This window comes from Camellia sinensis, chromosome 8 (assembly GCF_055761805.1).
Source record: "Camellia sinensis isolate YWXY chromosome 8, ASM5576180v1, whole genome shotgun sequence".
In the NCBI taxonomy this organism is placed as follows: domain Eukaryota; kingdom Viridiplantae; phylum Streptophyta; class Magnoliopsida; order Ericales; family Theaceae; genus Camellia; species Camellia sinensis.
In genome coordinates this window covers 19196784-19220779 of record NC_138968.1, presented here as the reverse complement: position 1 = coordinate 19220779, position 23996 = coordinate 19196784, and the positions used below count along the sequence as shown (strand labels likewise).

Genomic DNA, 23996 nt, shown 5'->3' with positions numbered 1-23996 from the left:
GTAGGTGTGAATTTCTGATATCATTTTATTTGTGAGATATTTCATAGTTCTGCATCATCTTTGGACCTCCTAATTCCTGATAACTAACACATCAACATCTAAAGGACTCTAATTTGCTTAGGCTGCATGAAAAACCACCAACTGATCTTAGTTTCTACATCAACATTAGGAACAATTCTGCAGTTACTTGAACAGATACATTCTTCCATTTTCAATTTTAGCCTGAAACATTTTATTCTTGAATTCATTTTCACAGTAGTGTTAGAGAAAATAGATGAGCAAGAAGGTTTCAAGCTGTTTGGGACCACAGATTCTCGTGAACCTGAAAATGCAGTAGAAATACTCGAGCAAAGGGAGCAAAAGGTCTTATTTCATGAATCCACTGAGTTGGGAAGAGCAAGCAACTTGCGCAAGTTTAGATTGGGATACTGCTTTTTTCACCAGTGCAGGTATGCTTTTACAAGAAATCTGAAATATTTGGTGCCTTCTGCCAATGTTAACTCATTTCATATGGTTAGAGCAAGTTAAAATTCGAACTCATTAATCTTCATGCATGATCAGGACTTCTAGATCCAGAAGAGTTGTTTATTATAAATAAAGGATTTGAGAAGGTTGAAGCTGACCTATTACCCGTAACTCAAGAAGATCTGTGTACGTGGAGATACGCACACAGAGAATCTACATTAGATAGTGATGACTTCTCTTTGGACAGCAACCAAAGCACTGAGGTTGATTTGTTTGAAGAAATAAGAGCATCCATTGAGAAATCCAATATAATGTCCAATATTTGCAAGTCAGTTTGCAAATCAGGAGTTGGAGAAGCCCACAAAGGGGAAACCCACTGTAAGTATATTGCAAATTCAGAACAAATCTTATTGTGAATGGAAGAAGAAATTTTTGCCTGTTCATTTTGTATGTGAATTGCAATGTGATTGCATTTAAGGTATCCCAAAGAGATTTAATGGGTAATCAGGCCTTCCGCTATTGTTGCAGCAGGAAATATTGAAACCTCACTTGTCCTAAATTCTTTTCTTACTCTTAGGCTTAGTAAGCATAATATCTTGTGTTTAGGAGGTTGGTACCTAGCCTTAGTGTCTTGTAAAAAATGTTATATGGTCTCCCTTTTTATGCATCTGTTTATCACAAATTTATGCTTAATATCTATGGTTGCTTCTTTTCAGCCTTGAAGAAACTTGATGACATTTCTCAAAATAGGGTATGTGCTATTGATTGTAGTCTTTCATTGTAATTGTTCTGGCATTTATTGAGAAATTAAGTTCTCTTGTATCTAAATATCAGGTGAAATCCACACCAACTTCTAGAAGGCAAAGTGTCTATATGCAAGGATCAAAAAGAGTTAAGGAGGTTGTCCGTGCACAAATCGTCCAGGCATGTATAAATCGAAGAAAATGAGATTATATAGTTCCTTTTAGTATTTAGTATGCATAAGTGTTCATCATCTCAATTTCTCAAATTGAAAGGCTGCATTATTATTTATAACTTACAAGTTACAAGTTTGTCCAGGCATGTATAAATCGAAGACAATGAGATTATATAGTTCCTTTTAGTATTTAGTATGCATAAGTGTTCATCTCGATTGCTCAAATTGAAAGGCTGCATTATTATTTATTACTTACAAGTCACAAGTTTGTCCAACATTTGGCAGTCTAACATGTTGGATATGTAGACACAAGATTGTGTAAGGAAATGGAATTGTAACTCTAGGATATGAATTAACTAACTCAAATTAATTTGATCAATACAGGATGCTGAAAAGAATGGTAAATCTAAGTCACCCAAGATATTAGGCAGGATGAACATGGCGTCAGCAGGACAAAGAAAAAAGATTTCCTTAGGTGTGGACCATGTCAAAATGGGAAATAAAGTTGCAACCCTTGGATCTGGTAAGAACAATCATATAATTTAAAAGTTCCTTTCTTCTAATTCCAATGGAATTGACATCAAAATGCATTAACTGTTACAGGGAAAGATTTCATAGTATCTAAGAAATCTGGATTGGGGAACTCATGTTGTTCCACTAGCTCTACAACATCCCTTGAATCATCTTCTTCAGTTTCTATCACTACCAGTAATGATTCATCAGCTTCTTGTTCTCCATCTGGTAGTGCTTCGTCGTTGAAATCTTCCTCAAACTCGAGAATAAAAGAAGATTCCAGGAAAAGTAGCCTTGCTGCCTCTGGTTCAACCTCCAAGACTTCTCTCAAGTGCTTACTAGGAGACAAAATTGTGTTGGAAAATCCTGGTTTGTCCACCCCTTCATTGTCCATGTCAAACCATTCTTCTAATGATCCTGCAAAATCGACCAGAAATTTCAAACCTTCAGGTCTCCGAATGCCATCACCAAAGATTGGGTTCTTTGATGAGGTAGTTTTATTTTCTTCCAATTTGTTTAGTTCTATGTTATGATTATTATTATTTGTTACTTATAAGTTACAATTTTGTCCAGCATTTGGTAGTCTAACTTGTTGGATATGTAGACACAAGATTGTGTAAGGAAATGAAACTTAACTCTAGGATATGAATTAACTAACTCAAATTAATTTGATCAATACAGGATGCTGAAAAGAATGGGAAAGCTAATTCGTTTCCTTATAAGTCACCGAAGATATTAAGCAGGATGAACATGGCGTCAGCAGGACAAAAAAAAAAGATTTCCTTAGGTGCGGACCATGTCAAAATGGGAAATAAAGTTGCAACCCTTGGATTTGGTAAGAACCTTCATATAATTTAAAAGTTCCTTTCTTCCACTTCTAATGGAATTTACATCAAAATGCATTGACTGTTACAGGGAAAGATTTTATATTATCCAAGAAATCTGGATTGGGAAACTCATGTTCCACTAGCTCTACAACATCCCTTGAATCATCTTCTTCAGTTTCTGCCACTACCAGTAGTGCTTCGTCGTTGAAATCTTCCTCAAACTCGAGAAGAAAAGCAGATTCCAGGAAAAGTAGACTTGCTGCCTCTGGTTCAACCTCCAAGACTCCTCTCAGGTGCTCACTAGGAGACAAAATTGTGTTGGAAAATCCTGGTTTGTCAACCCCTTCATTGTCCATGTCAAACCATTCTTCTTATGAATCACTTGCTAGCTCCATTGATGGATGGTCCTCAGAATCATCATCAACTGCCCACCAAAGCTCCAACTGTTTAGAGGTTAGTTTTCATACCAGTACTTCCAGAGGAGCTTGTTTAGGAAATGATGCCACCCAAGCATTAAATTTTCAGAGTTTCCCACATGATGAATGTTTCGATGGTCAAGAAAGTCACCAAACAAGGTTTCCAAATCTATGTCTTGAAGTAGTTAGGGGAACTGCTAATGATCTTGCAAAATCGACCAGAAATTTCAAACCTTCGGGTCTCCGAATGCCATCACCAAGGATTGGGTTCTTTGATGAGGTAGTTTTATTTTCTTCCGATTTGTTTAGTTCTATGTTATGAGTATTACCTTGTGAAGTCAGTATTTCAATCAAGTAAAGCTTATCTGCTTTGACAGGACAAAGCTATGTTGTCGACGGTAGGTAGGGATTTCCAGTTTCATTTTGGAGCGCAGAGTGCTTTGCCTAATATCAGTGGGGTGACAAACAGAAAAAGGCCGGATAAACTTCAGACTACTGGAATTTTACTAGAGAATGGGGATACAAAGCTTGGTTCTGTGCAAAATGGAGTGATAAATCCTTCTTTGAATGCCATTCGCAGATATGCAACACAGAATCAAGAGCTAGATAAAAATTCCCCAAAAATGTCCAGCATGTCTGCAACCTCGAGAAATTTACCAGGGAAAACTTCAGAAGGTCAGACTGATGCATCTCCTCAATTGTGCAAAGAAAATTGTTCAAGATCTAGTAAAGTTATTGATGGGGGACATAACTCAAAAAAACTAGGCCTGCATTCTTATAGCGATCCCGGGTTTACCCTTGTTGAACAGTGATCCGGACATGTGTCCATGGATGTTGGTAGTTGTTTATTATCTTGTTTGCATCCTTTTTACTTCTTATTTGAGTTATAGGATGTGTTGGGCAGGTTTGTTACAGGTTGGTTATGTTTGGGAGCCTAGTGCTGCTGCCCAGATTTTTGGACCTTCGCTCGAGCGAGGAGTTGGTCGCTCGAGCGAGAGTTGAGTTCGTGTCTGGTGGATCGAGCCAGAGTGGCTTCGCTCGAGCGAGCGATTGAGTTTGGTTTTGGACCTGAGAGTTGTATTTCTTGGCTCGAGCGAGCTTTCTTCGCTTGAGCGGTCTGGTTGTTCTTCGCTCGAGCGAGAAGTCTGTCGCTCGAGCGTGCTTCTAGTTGCAGACCTGAGGGTTTGAGTTGTTGGCTCGAGCGAGCATTCTTTCGCTCGAGCGCACTTCTGAGTTTTTGGCTCGACCGAGAGTTTTCTGTGTCTGGTCGCTCGAGCGACAAAGTCTTCGCTCGAGCGAGCGTGTTTTATATCAGCGGACAGTAGCGTTTTTGAACTTTAGTTTTTCACTCCTTTTTTCTTTCAAACCCTAGATCCGAGACTCTCTCTCACTAAACTTACACTCTCTCTAAGATTTGATCTCCCTAGAGTGTGAATCTAGCCTAGGGCCTTTGTTAAAAAGATAGAGGGCGTTGAGAGGTTCGACTTGATCTCCCTAGAGTGTGAATCTAGCCTAGGGCCTTTGTTAAAAAGATAGAGGGCGTTGAGAGGTTCGACTTAATCTGAAAAAGTTTGGATTTGGAACACGTTGATCTTCGAGTCTTCATCTCCTTTTTGGCTCAAACTTCGAGGTACGGATATCCTACTCCTCTCTATGGATTTTGTCTTTAAATTTTAGTATTTTGAGATGTTGGGGTTGGTTTGGTAATTTTGTGAAAGTTTGGGGCTTTTGTGTTATTTTACAAAAGTTGGGGTTTTATTCATAATAAACCTAAATGCATGTTTGGCATAGAGAAATGGAATAAATGCTGAATCATTGATGAAAATAGGACCTAAGGGTTGAAATGTTAATTATGGAAATGACCTAATTACATTGTTTGATTAATTGGGATAATTAATTGTGAGAAATGAGGAATTGAAATGTTGATTGAATATCCATTTGTGCATTTATTTTCTGTTTAGAAATAATTGCTTTGGGCTATCGGTGGAGGATAGTCGTGATTGTTGTAGACAATGCATGATGATTAGGCAAACGGAAACTAATCAATGGAATGTGTCATGGAACTTGACGGTTGATAGAATACATTAACTGTATGTATTGAGTGATTGTATATAGAACCAATGTGTTTGTATACGTTATGTGTAGAGGAGGAGATGGGGGATGTACTCCGCGGTTTAGGGGAAGATAGGGGATGTACCTCTAAACCGGATAGTGTTGGGAGAAGATAGGGGATGAACTCCGTAGATACAGCTCATATGCTTGTCTAGAGAAGTGAAGATAGAGCTCATATGCTTATCTTTGTGAAGTATGGATACAGCTTATATGCTTATCTGTGAATGTGGGATATAGTTTTTATACATATCTGTTGAAATAATGATAGAGCTAACATGCTTATCTGTTGAAAAAGGGAAAATGAAAAGTAACTTGGACTCATAAGTCGTATGACATAAATATGTGATTTATGTGAATGTATCAGTGTTGGCCATCTATCAATTGCTAATCTTTTAGTCATTGTTCATGGTTGGTTTAGTGTATTTCTACTGGGCTGTGGCTCACCCTATATGGGAATATCATTTTCAAGTACAGGTAGCATGCCACCTCCAAGGACATAGCTTGGAAGGCTAGAGGCGGACATACTTTTGTCGTTTTGTTTTTGATATATTACATGTAAATTCAAGCCAAGGGCTTAATGTGTAAATGAGTTAGTACTCTTCTTGTTGTAACCAAGTGTTAACTTGGAAAGCTGTAAGCCCGTAGGGCATTTTGCTTTTGTTGTTAACATGTAATACTTATGTAATGAAACTCTGATGAATAAAAGAATGTGGTTATTTCATATGTCAGCGAATGTCTTATTTGATGGGTTTAATTTTATTTTTTTGAGGGCGTTACAACTTGGTATCAGAGCGTACCGGGTTCGAATACTTTGGGTACGTGGGAAGTGATTAGGATCACAATGGGTTTGTCTCGCTTGATAGAGACTTAGATGTAGTATCATATGCTATGTGCTTAATTGATAACATGCTTATGTGACTATGTGGGTATGGGATTTAATTTCTAGGATGTTGATTGGATCCTTGGGTTTCTGGGAGTCTTGTTGGAAAAGCACTTGATCAATGCTGTTTCTAACCGGAACTCTAGTAACGCCTCGGGACTATCATTATCCGGAAATGAAATTCGTAAGTGCTTATGTGTTTATGTGCTTACGTGGAGTGAATTACAGTTGTCCATGCATTAGGACGTGAGTGTTTAGTTTCGGCACATTTATGAATGTGCTAACGTTCTGTATTACCTTTATTAGGATGTCAGGACGAGGAAGAGGTGCTAGGCGTGGTAGACCTGCGAGGCAGGAAGTACCGTTACCGGGTGAGATTCCGGCAGTGCAGGAGGGAGTTGGCCAGGCCAATGTGGCCGAGCCAGTGGGTCAGCAGGCCATGGGTGCCTTGGTCAGAGAGATAGCAGGAGCTTTGGGTATTCTTAGATCTGAGAATCAGGCAGCTGAGGTAGGGCCTTCTTTCTTGAAGAGGGAGTTTTTCCGGTCTAATCCGGATGAGTTTATCAGGGATTCGAAGGAGCCACTGAAGGCTGATGACTGGCTAGAGCAAATGAGTAAGACGTTCGAGATGCTTGGCATCGAGGACGGAGCACTGAAAATGACCTTGGCATCCTTCCAACTGAAGGGAGATGCGGGTCAATGGTGGAAGTACGAGAAGGCTCGTGTTGGTGGTACTTGGGAGGCGTTTGTGAATGCTTTTCAGGAGAGGTTTTTGTCTGCAGCAGCTAGGGAGAAGCTGAGGGACCAGTTCAGCCGGCTTAAACAGCAGGGCTTGTCAGTGGCCGAGTTTGAGGCTACTTTTACCAGCCTGTCCAGGTTTGCACCTGAACTTGTGGCGTCTGAGGAACGTCGTTGCTATGAGTTTGAGCGGAAGTTGAGGCGGGGCCTCAAGTTGAGAGTTGGTGGGTCTTATATCCGAGAGTATAGACACCTGGTAGATGCCGCTGCTCATATGGAAATTATGATGCAGGAAGAGGAGGAAGAACAGAGGGGCTCCAAGAGGAGCCAAGATGGTCAGGGTGATGGCAGGAGACAGAGGGGTTATAACCCTCAGCAGTCTCAGGGAGCAGTTTCTAGATCGACCTTTCCAGTGCCGAGTGCAGGCTCGGGGAGAGGCAATCAAGGGGAGTTTGCTTGTTACAAGTGTGGCTAGCTGGGTCACAAGGTTTCTGTTTGCCCGCAGAAGGGTGGGAGTCAGAGAGCTGCTTCTTCTTCAGCTAGACCGCAGAGTCAGAGTTTGGGCAGGGGGCAGCCCTTGTCTTGTTATCAGTGTGGACAGCCTGGGCACCTGAAGAGGTTTTGCCCGCAGTTGAGTGCCACTTCGGGAGCGTCTGGTTCTAGGCAGACGCAGGGTTTTCAGCTAGCTCAGTCTGTGCAGGCCTCGAGGGCCAATCCGGGAGCTTTGTCATCCCAGTCTGTGCAGCAGTCTTTTGCTCCGAGAGGTGAGCAGGTAGACCAGGGGCCTACGGGGCGCGTGTATGTTGTTACCGCACAGGATTTAGTACCGGCTCCATCCGTAGTGAGAGGTACTTTTCTATTTTGCAACTCGGTTGCTAGTGTGTTGATAGACACGGGTGTATCTCATTCTTTTGTATCTGCTGCATTTGCATCTGTTTTGGAATTGGAGTTAGCACAGTTAGCATCTCCTATTTGTGTGGTATCGCCTTTGGGTGGTGAGTTGATCTTGAAACAGGGTGTTAGAGGTTGTGATATAGAGGTCGCCGACTATAGGCTTCCTTTTCCGTTTGTTGTCATGCCTATAAAGGGTTTTGATGTTATTTTGGGTATGGACTGGCTATCGTCATACCGGGCTGTTATCGATTGCTACCGCCAGAGGGTCACGTTATGTACATTGAGCGGGGAGTGGTTCCATTTCTTGGGAGACCGGGTTGGTAGTGTTTTGCCACCAAGGTATGATTCGCGAGGGCGAAGTGAGCTTAGTGTTCTACTTGCCAGCTTTGAGAGTGGTGAGAGTGGTGAGACCCAGAATGTATTGCCGAGGGTGGTTTGTGAGTATTCGGATGTGTTTCCCGAAGATCTTGTTAGTTTGCCACCTCACCGAGAGATAGAGTTCTCTATTGATTTAGTGCCCGGCACGGCGCCGATTTCTATGGCACCTTACCGTTTTGCTCCAGCAGAGTTGGTTGAGTTGAAAGTTCAGCTCCAGGAATTGCTCGATAAGGGCTTTGTTCGCCCTAGTGTTTCGCCGTGGGGAGCACCGGCCCTCTTTGTTAAAAAGAAAGATGGTGCCTTGAGATTGTGTATTGGCTACCGGAAGTTGAATCGGGCTACGGTCAAGAATAAGTACCCTATGCCCCGTATAGATGACCTGTTTGACCAGTTGAAGGGTTCCCGTTGTTTCTCTAAGATAGACTTGAGATCGGGTTACCACCAGTTGAGGGTTAGGGAGGAGGATATTCCTAAGACGGCATTCTGTATGCGGTATGGCCATTACGAGTTTCTGGTAATGCCATTCGGGCTTACCAATGCACCGGCAGTCTTTATGGACTTGATGAACCGGATCTTCCGGGAGTTCTTAGATCGATTTGTGGTTGTCTTCGTGGACGACATTCTTATCTATTCGCCTTGTGAGAAGGAGCACGAGGAACACTTGAGAGTGGTGCTTGAGTTACTTAGAGCCCATAGGCTGTATGCCAAGTTTGGGAAGTGTGAGTTCTGGCTGAGGGAAGTCAAATTCTTAGGCCACGTGGTATCCGGGGAAGGAGTGTCTGTTGATACATCCAAGGTAGAGGCAATGCAGGATTGGGCATAGCCTAAGAGTGTGTTTGAGACCCGCAGTTTTCTGGGATTAGCTGGGTATTACCGTCGGTTTGTGAAGGATTTCTCCAGGTTAGCGTCACCGTTGACTAGACTGACTCGGAAGGGAGTCAAGTTTGTGTGGAGTGAGACTTGTGAAAAGTCGTTCCAAGAGCTGAAAGTTAGATGACCACCGCTCCGGTGTTGATTATTCCGGAGAGAGGGTTGGGTTATGCGGTTTATTGTGATGCCTCACGAGAGGGTTTGGGTTGTGTGTTGATGTAAGAGGGGAAAGTGGTAGCTTATGGCTCACGTCAGTTGAAAATACACGAGAAGAATTACCCCACACACGACCTAGAGTTAGCAGCAGTGATCTTTGCCTTGAAGATTTGGAGGCACTACCTTTATGGTGAGAGGTTCGAGGTATTCTCGGACCACAAGAGTTTGAAGTATCTGTTTACACAGAGAGACTTGAATCTGAGGCAGAGGAGATGGATGGAGTTCATCGAGGATTATGATTTTGAGTTGCATTATCATCCGGGAAAGGCCAATGTTGTGGCCGATGCCCTTAGTAGGAAATCCATTAGTGATGTAGCTAGTATAGCCATCCGAGAATGGGAGATGTTGGGAGCACTTGGAGAGTTTGATTTGCTACTGGGCGAATCTGTTGAGGCTGCGGCCTTGTTTCTGTTGTTGCGCAGCCTACACTTGTGACTAGAGTGTTAGAGGCACAGAGAGGTGACCTTGAGGTAGAATCCCTCTGAGAGAAGATCTCCAGTGGGAAAGTTGAGAAGGGTTTGACGGTGTATCCCGATCAGAGTGTGAGATACCGAGATCGTTTGTTTGTACCGGAGTCTTGCCGAGAGGAGGTACTCCGAGAGTTCCATCATTCGCGCCTTGCGGTGCATCCGGGAGGTACTAAGATTTATCAGGATTTGGGTCGCCAGTTTTGGTGGCGGGGTATGAAGAGAGATGGGGCTGTTTTCGTATCGAAGTGCCTTACTTGCCAGCAAGTGAAGGCCGAGCATCAGAGGCCAGCGGGTTTGTTGCAACCCTTGCCTATTGCCGAGTGGAAGTGGGAGCATGTATCTATGGACTTCGTTGTAGGTCTTCCGAGGACTCAGCGGGGTAGTGATGCTATTTGGGTGGTTGTAGACCGGTTGACTAAGTCGGCGCACTTTATTCCTATGCGCGTGAGAGATTCGGTAGATCATCTTGCCGACTTGTATATTCGGGACATAGTGAGATTGCACGGGGTCCCAGTGACGATCATCTCGGATAGAGATCCTCGTTTTACCGCCAGGTTGTGGCAGAGTTTGCAGAGTGCCTTGGGCACTAAGTTGACCTTTAGTACGGCCTATCATCCTCAGACTGACGGGCAGTCCGAGCATACTATTCAGATCCTTGAGGATATGCTTCGGGGTTGTGTCCTTGACTTTAGCGGGACGTGGGAGAGGCACTTGCCATTGGTAGAGTTTGCCTACAACAACAGTTTTCAGTCTAGTATCGGTATGGCACCGTTTGAGGCCTTGTATGGCCGACCGTGTAGGTCTCCAGTTTGTTGGGCCGAGGTGGGTGATGCACCTTTGTTGGGTCCGGAGTTGGTTAGGGAGACGACGGAGAAAGTTGAGCTTATCCGTAGGAGGCTTGTTACAGCCCAGAGTCGACAAAAGAGTTATGCCGACCGTAGGAGGAGACCTTTGGCGTTTGAGGTAGGTGATCATGTCTTTCTGAAGATATCACCTAGGCGAGGTTTGATGAGGTTTGGGAAGAGTGGGAAGTTATCCTCTCGGTTTATTGGTCCTTTTGAGATCCTTGAGAGGATGGGCGAGGTTGCTTATCGGTTAGCTTTACCGCCGCAGTTGTCCGGAGTGCATGTCGTGTTTCATGTGAGTATGCTTCGGAAGTATGAGCCAGATCCATCACATGTGTTGGATTGGACCGATTTAGAGGTAGATGAGGATGCCTCGTATGAGGAGAGACCGGTTCGGGTCTTGGATAGGCGGGATCAGGTCCTGCGTGGCAAGACCATTCCTTTGGTGAAAGTCTTGTGAAAACATCACGGAGTGGAGGAAGCCACTTAGGAACGTGAGTTGGAAGTCCGTGAGAAATATCCGGACTTGTTTGTTGTTATGTAATCTTGTATTTAAATTTTGAACTATTGTTGAACTTAAGAGCTTTTATATATGTCTTAAGTTGTGAAACATTGAAAATGTTTTGGTTTATTGGAAGTATGTTTTGGAACTTGCCTCATATGGAAGTTGAATGTGACACTATATGTGTTGAATGTATTGTTGAAATTGAAAGATAATGCGTAATGTTAATGCATGTTGAAAGTACATATGTTGTTTACATATTGTGAAATGCCTCTTGTTAAAGGGAGGGGGTGACCGGTAATGGGTCGGATTGTTGAATGTTAAAATGTCACATTATCTAAAATGGAGGAAAACCTGTTTTGAAAACTTGTGCTTAATTTCGGGGACGAAATTCTTTAAGGGGGGGAGGTTATAGCGATCCCGGGTTTACCCTTGTTGAACAGTGATCCGGACATGTGTCTGTGGATGTTGGTAGTTGTTTATTATCTTGTTTGCATCCTTTTTACTTCTTATTTGAGTTATAGGATGTGTTGGGCAGGTTTGTTACAGGTTGGTTGTGTTTGGGAGCCTAGTGCTGCTGCCCAGATTTTTGGACCTTCGCTCGAGCGAGGAGTTGGTCGCTCGAGCGGGAGTTGAGTTCGTGTCTGGTGGATCGAGCCAGAGTGGCTTCGCTCGAGCGAGCGATTGCATTTGGTTCTGGACCTGAGAGTTGTATTTCTTGGCTCGAGCGAGCTTTCTTCGCTCGAGTGGTCTGGTTGTTCTTCGCTCGAGCGAGAAGTCTGTCGCTCGAGCGTGCTTCTGGTGGCAGACCTGAGGGTTTGAGTTGTTGGCTCGAGCGAGCATTCTTTCGCTCGAGCGCACTTCTGAGTTTTTGGCTCGAGTGAGAACTTCTTGGCTCGAGCGAGAGTTTTCTGTGTCTGGTCGCTCGAGCGACAAAGTCTTCGCTCGAGCGAGCGTGTTTTATATCAGCGGACAGTAGCGTTTTTGAACTTTAGTTTTTCACTCCTTTTTTCTTTCAAACCCTAGATCCGAGACTCTCTCTCACTAAACTTACACTCTCTCTAAGATTTGATCTCCCTAGAGTGTGAATCTGGCCTAGGGCCCTTGTTAAAAAGATAGAGGGCGTTGAGAGGTTCGACTTAATCTGAAAAAGTTTGGATTTGGAACACGTTGATCTTCGAGTCTTCATCTCCTTTTTGGCTCAAACTTCGAGGTAGGGATATCCTACTCCTCTCTATGGATTTTGTCTTTAAATTTTAGTATTTTGAGATGTTGGGGTTGGTTTGGTAATTTTGTGAAAGTTTGGGGCTTTTGTGCTATTTTACAAAAGTTGGGGTTTTATTCATAATAAACCTAAATGCATGTTTGGCATAGAGAAATGGAATAAATGCTGAATCATTGATGAAAATAGGACCTAAGGGTTGAATTGTTAATTATGGAAATGACCTAATTACATTGTTTGATTAATTGGGATAATTAATTGTGAGAAATGAGGAATTGAAATGTTGATTGAATATCCATTTGTGCATTTATTTTCTGTTTAGAAATAATTGCTTTGGGCTATCGGTGGAGGATAGTCGTGATTGTTGTAGACAATGCATGATGATTAGGCAAACGGAAACTAATCAATGGAATGTGTCATGGAACTTGACGGTTGATAGAATACATTAACTGTATGTATTGAGTGATTGTATATAGAACCAATGTGTTTGTATATGTTATGTGTAGAGGAGGAGATGGGGGATGTACTCCGCGGTTTAGGGGAAGATAGGGGATGTACCTCTAAACCGGATAGTGTTGGGAGAAGATAGGGGATGAACTCCGTAGATACAGCTCATATGCTTGTCTAGAGAAGTGAAGATAGAGCTCATATGCTTATCTTTGTGAAGTATGGATACAGCTTATATGCTTATCTGTGAATGTGGGATATAGTTTTTATACATATCTGTTGAAATAATGATAGAGCTAACATGCTTATCTGTTGAAAAAGGGAAAATGAAAAGTAACTTGGACTCATAAGTCGTATGACATAAATATGTGATTTATGTGAATGTATCAGTGTTGGCCATCTATCAATTGCTAATCTTTTAGTCATTGTTCATGGTTGGTTTAGTGTATTTCTACTGGGCTGTGGCTCACCCTATATAGGAATATCATTTTCAAGTACAGGTAGCATGCCACCTCCAAGGACATAGCTTGGAAGGCTAGAGGCGGACATACTTTTGTCGTTTTGTTTTTGATATATTACATGTAAATTCAAGCCAAGGGCTTAATGTGTAAATGAGTTAGTACTCTTCTTGTTGTAACCAAGTGTTAACTTGGAAAGCTGTAAGCCCGTAGGGCATTTTGCTTTTGTTGTTAACATGTAATACTTATGTAATGAAACTCTGATGAATAAAAGAATGTGGTTATTTCATATGTCAGCGAATGTCTTATTTGATGGGTTTAATTTTATTTTTTTGAGGGCGTTACAATTCTAGTTTGAAGGCAGAAAGGAAAAGAACAGAAGGGATATTGAAAAATGAAATGGGTGGAGAGAGCAAGAGGCCAATGACGAAAGAGCATGGAAGGGCCAGCAGGCGCCCTCTTGAGAATGACCCTCATTCACCTCATGATAACAAAAAAGAAAACATACCTAGTTTTGAAGATCATGTTAATGGTTCAAATAGATGTTAGGAGGTCATTGATCTCAACAGGGGCGTGGTGATAGAGCTTGAAGGGAAGAGGGGTTGCTCTCATTCCCACCTTGGTGACAATTTCGCTGAAAATGACAGAGCCCCCATGTATTCATCATTCTTCTCTAAGGAGTACCTTTTTCCCCGCCAGCAGGTTTCACCAAATATGCTGTCAAAGACTGGACCACTCTCTCTTTCGACGACAGTTGAGTTCATGCCCAGCACAAGAACTCCATTGGCGGACAAAAATTCTGCTCCCATGTAGCAGCAGATTAATTCAGGTTTATAACAGAATCAGAATCAACAGTAGACAAGGCAGTGGAAAAGGTGTCAAAACACTCCATTACATCGCATTGGAGATCAGAATTTTTTATTTATTTATCTGAACCTAGGATTAACATTTCAAGGCATGGGTCTCTGTTCTATATTTCTCTCACCTGAATTTATTAATCTTTAAGTTGGTTCTTCTGGGAACACTTCCCATATATTAGCAAATTGTCCGATCAACCTTGTCATTTAGTGTTTTTTGATTGTGCAAGAGTTTAATTGGATTGGAGTTCATAGTCCTTGTATAGGAAAAATTGTTCCTGAATAAACACATACTATTTGTCAGATCAGATATAATAAATGTGTTGGATTTCTCATCTGTTTTGAGATTTGAATGCTAGTGTATGCTTAGCACATATTAATGTGGAGCAAAATAATTAAGGTAATATAGAACATCATTAAATCCCTTGACATTCCAGGTGCTGAAGCTAGCCACTGAAAATGCGGTAGTCACTGAAATTAGCCACTGAAAATGCAGTAGTCACTGATTCTGATCTGTAAGGATAAATCACTAGTGCAACTCTCTCTCTCTCTCTCTCTCTCTCATTAATATGCTGTGAATAATCTGCAGGAAATTTGAGAGGGAATTTAATTCTGAGCTTGAGTCTCGGGCCAATTTTGAGTAGCAGTTCTCAAGCCGAGCCATATTTAACTCATCTTGCTCAGTGGATTCTCAGTGTTGGAAGGGACCAGTGAGTTAGTTCTGACACTTTGCTCCGTCGTTTTTTGGGTGTAGACAATATTATTTAAGATGCCTTTCTTGCATTTGACTGTATGTATAGGATAGAGAAAGTTTAGTCCCTTGTTTGATTGTTGAGATTATGGTGATGAGATGTGGCTCGGTACTTGGCTGCTGATGCATACCAGCCAGGCCGGCCTTGCTAATTTTGGTTTTTCTGACTTTTAGACATGCAATATGTATTTCATTGAGGCTAGGGTTCTAGGTTTTTTTTTTTTTTTTTTTTTTATTTTTTTACAGCAAGCACCAACTATTTCATTTCTGCCATAAATCTCTCTCTCCTTCTCTCTCATAAAAAAAAGGAATCAAAATTTGATAAACAGTAAATCAAATCTCTCCTGTTCTCTCTCGTAAAAAAAAGAATTAAAATTTGATAAACAATAATAAAGGTTGAGAGGAAACCATAAAAAAGATATGCCATGAGGATATCTTTTGACAACGTGCCAAAAAAGTTAGTTTTTTTTTACTTTTTAATTTTTTTACACAAAAAAAAGTCAAAAAAATCAACTTTTTTTTTAGTTAGAAAAGCCACCAAAATTTTTTTTTTTTTAAAAAAGTCAAACAATCGTCTATATATATAGTAATAATATTATAAATTTATATTGAACTATTTAAGAATTATTCAGATTTATCTTCTTATGATTTAAATTTATTTTACGGGAAATTATTAAGTACTTCTAGAATATCACATATTTATACTTTTTTAACGATCATCATTTACCATGTCTCTTTATATTCCTTAATCACCAAATACAAAATCATAATACTCTGCTTTCTCTACTAATCATAATACTATAAAATATTATGTGATCAGGCTTCTAAACTATCCAATAATTACTCTTATTTTATACGTAAATCTCATAATATACAAATTCAATTTCAATTATACATTTTCAAAAAATCTTCGAAGATCATAAATTTGGGTCCGTAGACTTGTTCGCGTGTTCATTGTCCTCGTCGGTCACTCAGCTTTAGCCTTTTTGTTTTGTCCTCATAAACCTGCTACGCTACCTCAGAAAATTTTAACCCTTTCCGTCAATATCAAAACCTAATCATCAATTCTTGTGTGTTGGAAAACATTTTTCGTAATTTGTCTTGGTTTGTCAAAGGTTATGGGTTTTGTGTGTTTGTCTTCTTGTTAGTTTTAAGATAATTGTTTCCATTGCTTTCTTTGATTTGTAAGATTGCTTATAATTTGAACTAATTACAAATACCCAGCTATAATTACTTTGTGGGTCCGAATTTTAGGTATTTTGAAATAAGGGTTATTTTATTTATTTATTTTTTAATTCTAAAATTGAGTAAAAAGTTTGATTTTAATATTAACTGCTTCAAACTTTTCATCAATTTTTGTTAAAATCTTTCTAAAAATTTCTATCTTATTCCAAAATTTTATTTTCATCAAATTTGATAAAAAAAAATTCATTTCTAATATTTCATCTTTTTAAAAAATGACTCTCTTGATTTGATGATTATTTAATAAAAATATTATAAATGATTTTTAATTTTTTTTTTATCAATTTTAAATCTGATAAAAGAAAAGATAAATGATTAGAGATGCTCTAAGGCCTTGTTTGAGAAGATGATTTTTGGCTAAAATAGTTAATAAATACAAAATAGACTAAAATAGCCAATAAAACAAAATATCACATCCAACTTATAATCATTTCACTCTCTCTTATAACCATCAAATTAACTAAAAAAATCAACTGTCATCTCAAACACAATTTTTTAACCAAATTAAAATAATTAAAAAAATTAAATAACCAATTAAAATAACTAAATTCTCAAACGGAGCCTAATATGCTAGTTTAATGGATTTTATATACATATGATGTGGCTTTTGAGTGAAACCGCAGTGCTAATCTTAATTTTATAGTCAACTGTGCAAATCTTATATTTCTTTAGAAAAATTCTACACATATAGGAGTATAAAAATGGCCCACGTCCCCCTCGCGGTTCGGGGTGGGCCCGGCCCGTTTGGTCCTAGGCCCGACCCAACCTGAGACCTTGGGCCATGGCCTGGACCATCATTTTGAAGCCCAACTCGACCCGCTTAAGGCCCACTCAAGGCTCCACCTGAGGCCCGGCACGCCCGAGACTCAGTGTTTTTTGTAACAAAAAATAATAAAATTTTGATAAAAAAATAAAAAAAATTTGTTCAAGTCCGAGCTCAGGCCCAAGCCCAGGCCCAAGGGTTAGCCCAAGGCCTAAATACCCCCTGGGTTTGGGCCTAATTTCCTGATCCGGCCCGACCCGATTTTTTTGGCAAGAGCCTATAAAGCCCGACATGGGCCGACCCAGATGGGCCGAGCCAAATTTACACTCCGTAACACATATATAAAATTCATACAAAAAAATTTAATAAGAATGTTATGACATTATCATTATTGGTCTTGTTTGGGAAGTTGATTATTTTAGTTGACTATTTAGTTTTTTGACTATTTTAATTTTGCTAAAATAATTGTATTTGGAAAGGTAGTTGTTTCGCTAAAACTGAAATGATCATGGATTAAATGTAACATTTTATTTTATTGACTAATTTAATCTATTTTATCTTTATTGACTATTTTAGCAAAAAAAAAAAAAGACTTGCCAAATAGGGCCATTGTAAATAATTAATCTTTAATAATATTTTGTTTTAAAATAAAAGATTCACAATAAATCACATTATTATGGATAAAAATTATTTATGAATTTTTTATTTATATAACATTATTTTATACGTGTGATTTTTCACATTTGTAATATTTTATTTTATTTTATTTTTTTCGTGTCTCACCTTTCGGTTTAGGTGTTACGGATTCTTATCATTTGTTCCGTTCCAGCTTTAACAGAGCCTCCTACACTAGATAGAAGTGTCCTTTTACATGAAATGAAAGTGGTTGTTATGCATAGTGTCCTTTTACATGAAATGAAAGTGGTTGTTATGCATTGAATGATGTTTGTCACTATACAAATGTATGTATATTAGTGATTAGCACATGTAATATGTATGTAATTTCAATAAGTAAAATAAAATAAAATACTTACAATATATATTATATTTGATTCAAGTGATAAAAGTTTTTTTCATTATATTATTTGTTCATAGTTCGAGTCTCATAGCCATTATTTGTCTAATAATGGTTTTTTGTCCATAATTCGAGTCTTACGCCTATTATTTGTCTAATAATGATTTTTTTAAATGACAAATGAACACTTGACGTTAAAGTGGAGGATACACTTGGCACTAAAGTGGAGGATAGTTTCAAGATACCAACTAAGGTGTTCCTTTTATTAATAATATAGATAAAATGTTATGAACTCACCTTATTAATTCATAATTCATTTTGAATGTGTTTGTGTTTGTACTTAATGAGAGTTAACCTCTCTATCACTAAGTACTTGCCTTATAATTCAACTCCCCATTGAGAAAAATTGAATCATGACCTTTCCTTATGACTAAGGCGTTAAGAAAGTCATGATGGCCTAGTTGATTTCCGAATGTGTTTGTGTGGTAGAAATTATATTGATGAAGTACATGGTTTATGAGTAAAATGAATTTGAACGCTGATTTTTTTAATTTTTTTTTTAATTTTTTGAGTAAATTTTGATTCATAAGTCAGAATTTGTAGTGTTGATATATATATATATATATATATATATATATAGAGAGAGAGAGAGAGAGAGAGAGAGAGAGAGAGAGAGATAATACCAAACCTACAAACTCAAATCTTGTCTTCCTTTTTTTGTGGATTAAAAGCTTGTGAATTCACAAACACATATATATAGTACATTTTGTTCAAAAAATGTACGGTACATAAAAAATCAATGGCTAGGATTGAGCCACATCATTAAAAGTTACCTGCTAAACAGGTCACTTTTTATAGTTATGAGTTAAAATCATATTTTTTCATAACTATAATCAAATTGATCATAACTTAGTTATAACCACATCTCATAACCAACACCATTTTGTTCATAACTAATATCACATATTTCGTAATCATAATCACATATCTCATAACCAACACCACTTTAAACATAACAAATATCACGCATCGCATAACCATTGATCACATATCTCATAACTACTACCCACATAAATCATAACCACATCTCATAACTAGTCCCTTTGAGTCATAACCAACATCACATATCTCATAACCACTAGTCACATATCTCGTAGCCAATACCTTTTTGTCATAACCAACATCACATATCTCATAACCACTAATCACATATCTTATAATTAACACATTTTTACTCATAACCACACCACTTTGATCATAACCAACATCACATATCTCATAACTACTAGTTACATATCTAATAACCAACATCACATATCTCATAACCACTAGTTACATAACCAATATCTTATAACTCATAACCATTAATACATATAGCATAACCTCATCCTTTGACACCACTTTGCTCATAATCATTACCCACATATCTCATAACCACTAACACATATAGCATAACTAAACACCCTTTGACACCACTTTGCTCATAAATTACCCACATATTTCATAACCACTAACACATATAGCATAATCAAACACCTTTTGACACCACTTTGCTTATAACCATTACCCACATATCTCATAACCACTAACACATATAGCATAATCAAACACTCTTTGACACCACTTTACTCATAACCATTACCCACATATCTCATAACCAACATCACATATATCATAACTACTAATCACATATCTCATAACCAAACACCCTTTGACTTGTAACTATACCATTCTGCTCATAACCAAAATCGCATATCTTATAATCACTAATCATATATCTCATTACCTTTACCCACATATGTTATAACCACATCTCATAACCAGCACCCTTTGTTTCATAATCAATATCACATATATCATAACCACTACCCACATATAGGGGTGTAAATTTGGCCCACGAGCTCGCGGCACACCCCAAGTCTACTCGTGTCCTAGGTAGGCCCAACTAGGCTCGAGGCTAAACCCAACCTAAGAAATGTGTTCTAGAGCCCGGCCCGACCCTGGTGTGTTATGGAGTGTGACCCATCTCGTGAGCTTGTCCCGAAATTTTCTTCCCTATCTAGCTCGACCCGACCCCAATGGTTCCCTACCCCCTTTGTCAGTGCAATGGTACAAAATTTAAATCAAAACAATTTGAAAGAATCATATAACCGTTAATTCCACCAACAATCAATTTTATTTTATTTTATTTTATTATATATATATATATATATATATATATATATATATATATATATATAAATAAATTAACTCCTCCCTCCCAAGTCCTATAAATACCACCCCTCTCACATTTTATTTCTCACAAACAAATCTGTCTCTCAAACTCTCATTCTCTTTAAACTCTCAACTCTCTCAATTAATTTTGAAGTGTCATCCCGAAGTGACAATTGCAATTGATCACCTATCTCTATTTTAGATTTATTTTTAGTCATGGTATCTTCATTAAAGATAATAGAAATAATAATATACAAACGATATACTTTTTAAAATATCTATATACACTTATAGACATATATATATATAATTTAACTAAATTTTAATTAAAAATATGCTGATAAAAATTATCTATGACGTGATTTTATTTTGTTGCACTAAATAATTTTTCTCCTAAATTTTTTTCCCAACTTTTCTTCATTTTTTTCTCCACTCAATTTTCTTTCTCTTGATTTGTCCTAGTTGTGCCTGAGCTCTCTCTATTTCTTAATCAGACTTCTCTATTTCGCTGAATCATCGAACGACCATCGTTGATCGTTCTTCCTCACTGGATTCTTCTTCTCTATACTCTTGTGTCTCTGCAATAGATCCTTGAACTCGTCACTATTTTCTTTGTCTATTTCAACACTATTCATTTTGGTGACATTTCTTTATCTAGTAAATACATTCATCTCAAAACTCTGGCTCTTTCGCATTAATATGTCATACATATACAAACCTTTGGCCGTAGTTATGATTTTATCAATTTGTACATATGTTATAGAACTGTTGGGATATTTTTTTCAATTAAATTTTTGGGATATTTACCGATAAATCCCATCCAACAGACAGTTGCACCAATTGGTCCCAACGTTGCATCTGTTGTTCTAATTAGTCCTATGGGCATTGCTTCCGACCCCCAGTGGCACCCCCAGTGACGTGGCACCGTGTGGTTGGCTGAAATCCAAAAAAAAAAAAATGTTTTTGCACCAATCAGGGACGACCCCCAGCACCCCCAGCTGGGGGTCTAAGTCATTTTCCTTAGTCCTATTAGTGGGGAAATATCTTCCCGTTTGATCCTATTTCTCTTATTTGGTAACATTTAGTGGTCAATTATACCCTTCCTTTTCTATTAGGATGTTTTTGGTGGGATTAGTTGTGCATATTTGGCAAGTCAAAAATTGTAGTAGAAGATGTTTCCTCCATTACGTTAGGGTTTTGTGATTGTTGTGACGGGGTGTGTGGGAGGTGCTTTGTGTGCCGGACTGATGGAGAATCGGAATTCCGCTGTCGACATTCTTGGAATTCTGAAGGCATGGTTTGTTTTTGGTGATTGCGTGTTAGGATAGCTATGTTGCGTACATATGTTAGTTCAATTGTATGGTGTGCCACACCGAGGTCATTCGTCTGTGTTGGGCACATTCGTATTCAATGTTTTTATTAGGTTCATGTGTTTAAATCAGTGTGTGTGGTGCCACATTGGGGTCATTCATTTTAAATGGGTTGTTTCAGTTCAATGCAAAAAGTACAACAAGCCTTAGTGTACTTACCAATGTTGTGGCACCCAACAAACACCCTGATCATGCCACGTGGCGAGCCATACTCCAAACCTCTAACGCACGGGTTGTGGCAGGTGACCAACACCTATTCCAAAAACATAATACAACACCAAATAACACGGACACACGCGTAATCAACAATCTGGGTGTTTGGTTATGCTATATGTGTTAGTGGTTATGAGATATGTGGGTAATGGTTATGAGTAAAGTGGTGTCAAAGGGTGTTTGGTTATGCTATGTGTTAGTGGTTATGAGATATGTGGGTAATGGTTATGAGCAAAGTGGTGTCAAATGGTGTTCGGTTATGCTATATGTGTTAGTGGTTATGAGATATGTGGCTAATGGTTACGAGCAAAGTGGTGTCAAAGGGTATTTGGTTATGCTATACGTGTTAGTGGTTATGAGATATGTGGGTAATAGTTATGAGCAAAGTGGTGTCAAAAGGTGTTTGGTTATGCTATATGTGTTAGTGGTTATGAGATAAGTGGGTAATGGTTATGAGTGGTTATGAGATATGTGGGTAATAGTTATGAGCAAAGTGGTGTCAAAAGGTGTTTGGTTATGCTATATGTGTTAGTGGTTATGAGATATGTGGGTAATGGTTATGAGTAAAGTGGTGCCAAAGGATGTTTGGTTATGGTATATGTGTTAGTGGTTATGAGATATGTGGATAATGGTTATGAGTGGTTATGAGATATGTGGGTAATGGTTATGAGCAAAGTGGTGTCAAAAGGTGTTTGGTTATGCTATATGTGTTAGTGGTTATAAGATATGTGGGTAATGGTTACGAGTGGTTATGAGATATGTAGGTAATGGTTATGAGTAAAGTGGTGTCAAAGGGTGTTTGGTTATACTATATGTGTTAGTAGTTATGAGATATGTGGGTAATGGTTATGAGTGGTTATGAGATATGTGGGTAATGGTTATGAGCAAAGTGGTGTCAAAGGGTATTTGGTTATGCTACATGTGTTAGTGGTTATGAGATATGTGGGTAATAGTTATGAGTGGTTATGAGATATGTGAGTAATGGTTATGAGCAAAGTGGTGTCAAAGGGTATTTGGTTATGCTATATGTGTTAGTAGTTATGAGATATGTGGGTAATGGTTATGAGCAAAGTGGTGTCAAAGGGTATTTGGTTATGCTATATATGTTAGTGGTTATGAGATATGTGGGTAATGGTTATGAGTAAAGTGGTGTCAAAGGGTGTGGTTATGCTATATGTATTAATGGTTATGAGTTATGAGATATTGGTTATGTGACTAGTGGTTGTGAGATATGTGATGTTGGTTATTAGATATGTGACTAGTAGTTATGAGATATGTGATGTTGGTTATGATCAAAGTGATGTGGTTATGAGCAAAAAGGTGTTAATTATAAGAGATGTGATTAGTGGTTATGAAATATGTGATATTGGTCATGACAAAAAGGTGTTGGTTACGAGATATGTAACTAGTGGTTATGAGATATGTGATGTTGGTTATGACTCAAAGGGATTGGTTATGAGATGTGGTTATGATGTATGTGGGTAGCAGTTATGAGATGTGTGATTAGTGGTTATGAGATATGTGATATTAGTTATGACAAAAAGGTGTTGGTTATGAGATATGTGACTAGTGGTTATGAGATATGTGATGTTGCTTATGACTCAAGGGGATTGGTTATGAGATGTGGTTATGAGATATGTGATCAATAGTTATGAGATATGTGATATTTGTTATGATCAAAGTAGTGTTGGTTATGAGATATGTGATTATGATTATGAAATATGTGATGTTAGTTATGACTAAAATGGTGTTGGTTATGAGATGTGGTTATGAAATATGTGATATTAGTTATGAACAAAATGGTGTTGGTTATGAGATGTAGTTATAGCTAAGTTATGATCAATTTGATTATAGTTATGAAGAAATATGATTTTAGCTCATAACTATAAAAAGTGACCTGTTTAGCAGGTCACTTTTAATGACCTGGTTATGAAGTAATATGGTATAAGTAAATAATTGAATATAACTAAGTTATAAGTTAATATGGTGATAGTTATGACTAATATGGTATAGGTTATGATATAAAATCATATAAGTTCATAACTAAATGTATGGTACACCTAAATGTACCATAGCATCACCCTATATAGTAAACCAATCTGCAATACTATTGTGGTTTACTATATATGTTTCTGTTCTTGAATCTGCAAAATAGTTGTAGAGTTTTTGGGGGAGGAGAAGCAAAAAGTTTTTATAGGGTTGGGCTTTTCTGGTTCTTCTTTCTCATTACAAGCAAGGAGGTTTGAGTTCTTCATCTCTATAAACCAATCACTTATGTGAAAGGATTGTGCTGATACTATGATCAACTTCTATATTCCTAGTTTTTTTGCTCTTTACTCTGTTTAAACCCTCTAATTATCATCTGAGAGTGTTGTATTTGATTCTTGTTGTGATCAGGACTC

At 38.5% G+C, this 23996-nt stretch overlaps 1 protein-coding gene across 1 annotated transcript; it reads left to right on the top strand.

Annotated features, from left to right (window-relative positions):
* Positions 1 to 373: 373 nt before the first annotated feature.
* On the top strand, positions 374 to 13982 carry LOC145797608 (uncharacterized). Its single transcript, XM_082884986.1, has 8 exons — positions 374 to 449; positions 562 to 843; positions 1182 to 1216; positions 1300 to 1389; positions 1766 to 1904; positions 2810 to 3417; positions 3515 to 3927; positions 13739 to 13982. Exons 1-8 carry the CDS (start codon positions 374 to 376, stop codon positions 13980 to 13982), a joined length of 1887 nt encoding a protein of 628 aa, XP_082741112.1.
* Positions 13983 to 23996: the final 10014 nt, after the last annotated feature.

Bases quoted from the DNA above. Each gene is read 5' to 3' on its own strand.
- LOC145797608 (XM_082884986.1), top strand. From the start codon at position 374: ATGAATCCACTGAGTTGGGAAGAGCAAGCAACTTGCGCAAGTTTAGAT. The intron at 1,390-1,765 runs GCATGTATAAAT...TGATCAATACAG, and splicing joins TCCGTGCACAAATCGTCCAG to GATGCTGAAAAGAATGGTAA. The intron at 1,905-2,809 runs GTAAGAACAATC...TGACTGTTACAG, and splicing joins AGTTGCAACCCTTGGATCTG to GGAAAGATTTTATATTATCC.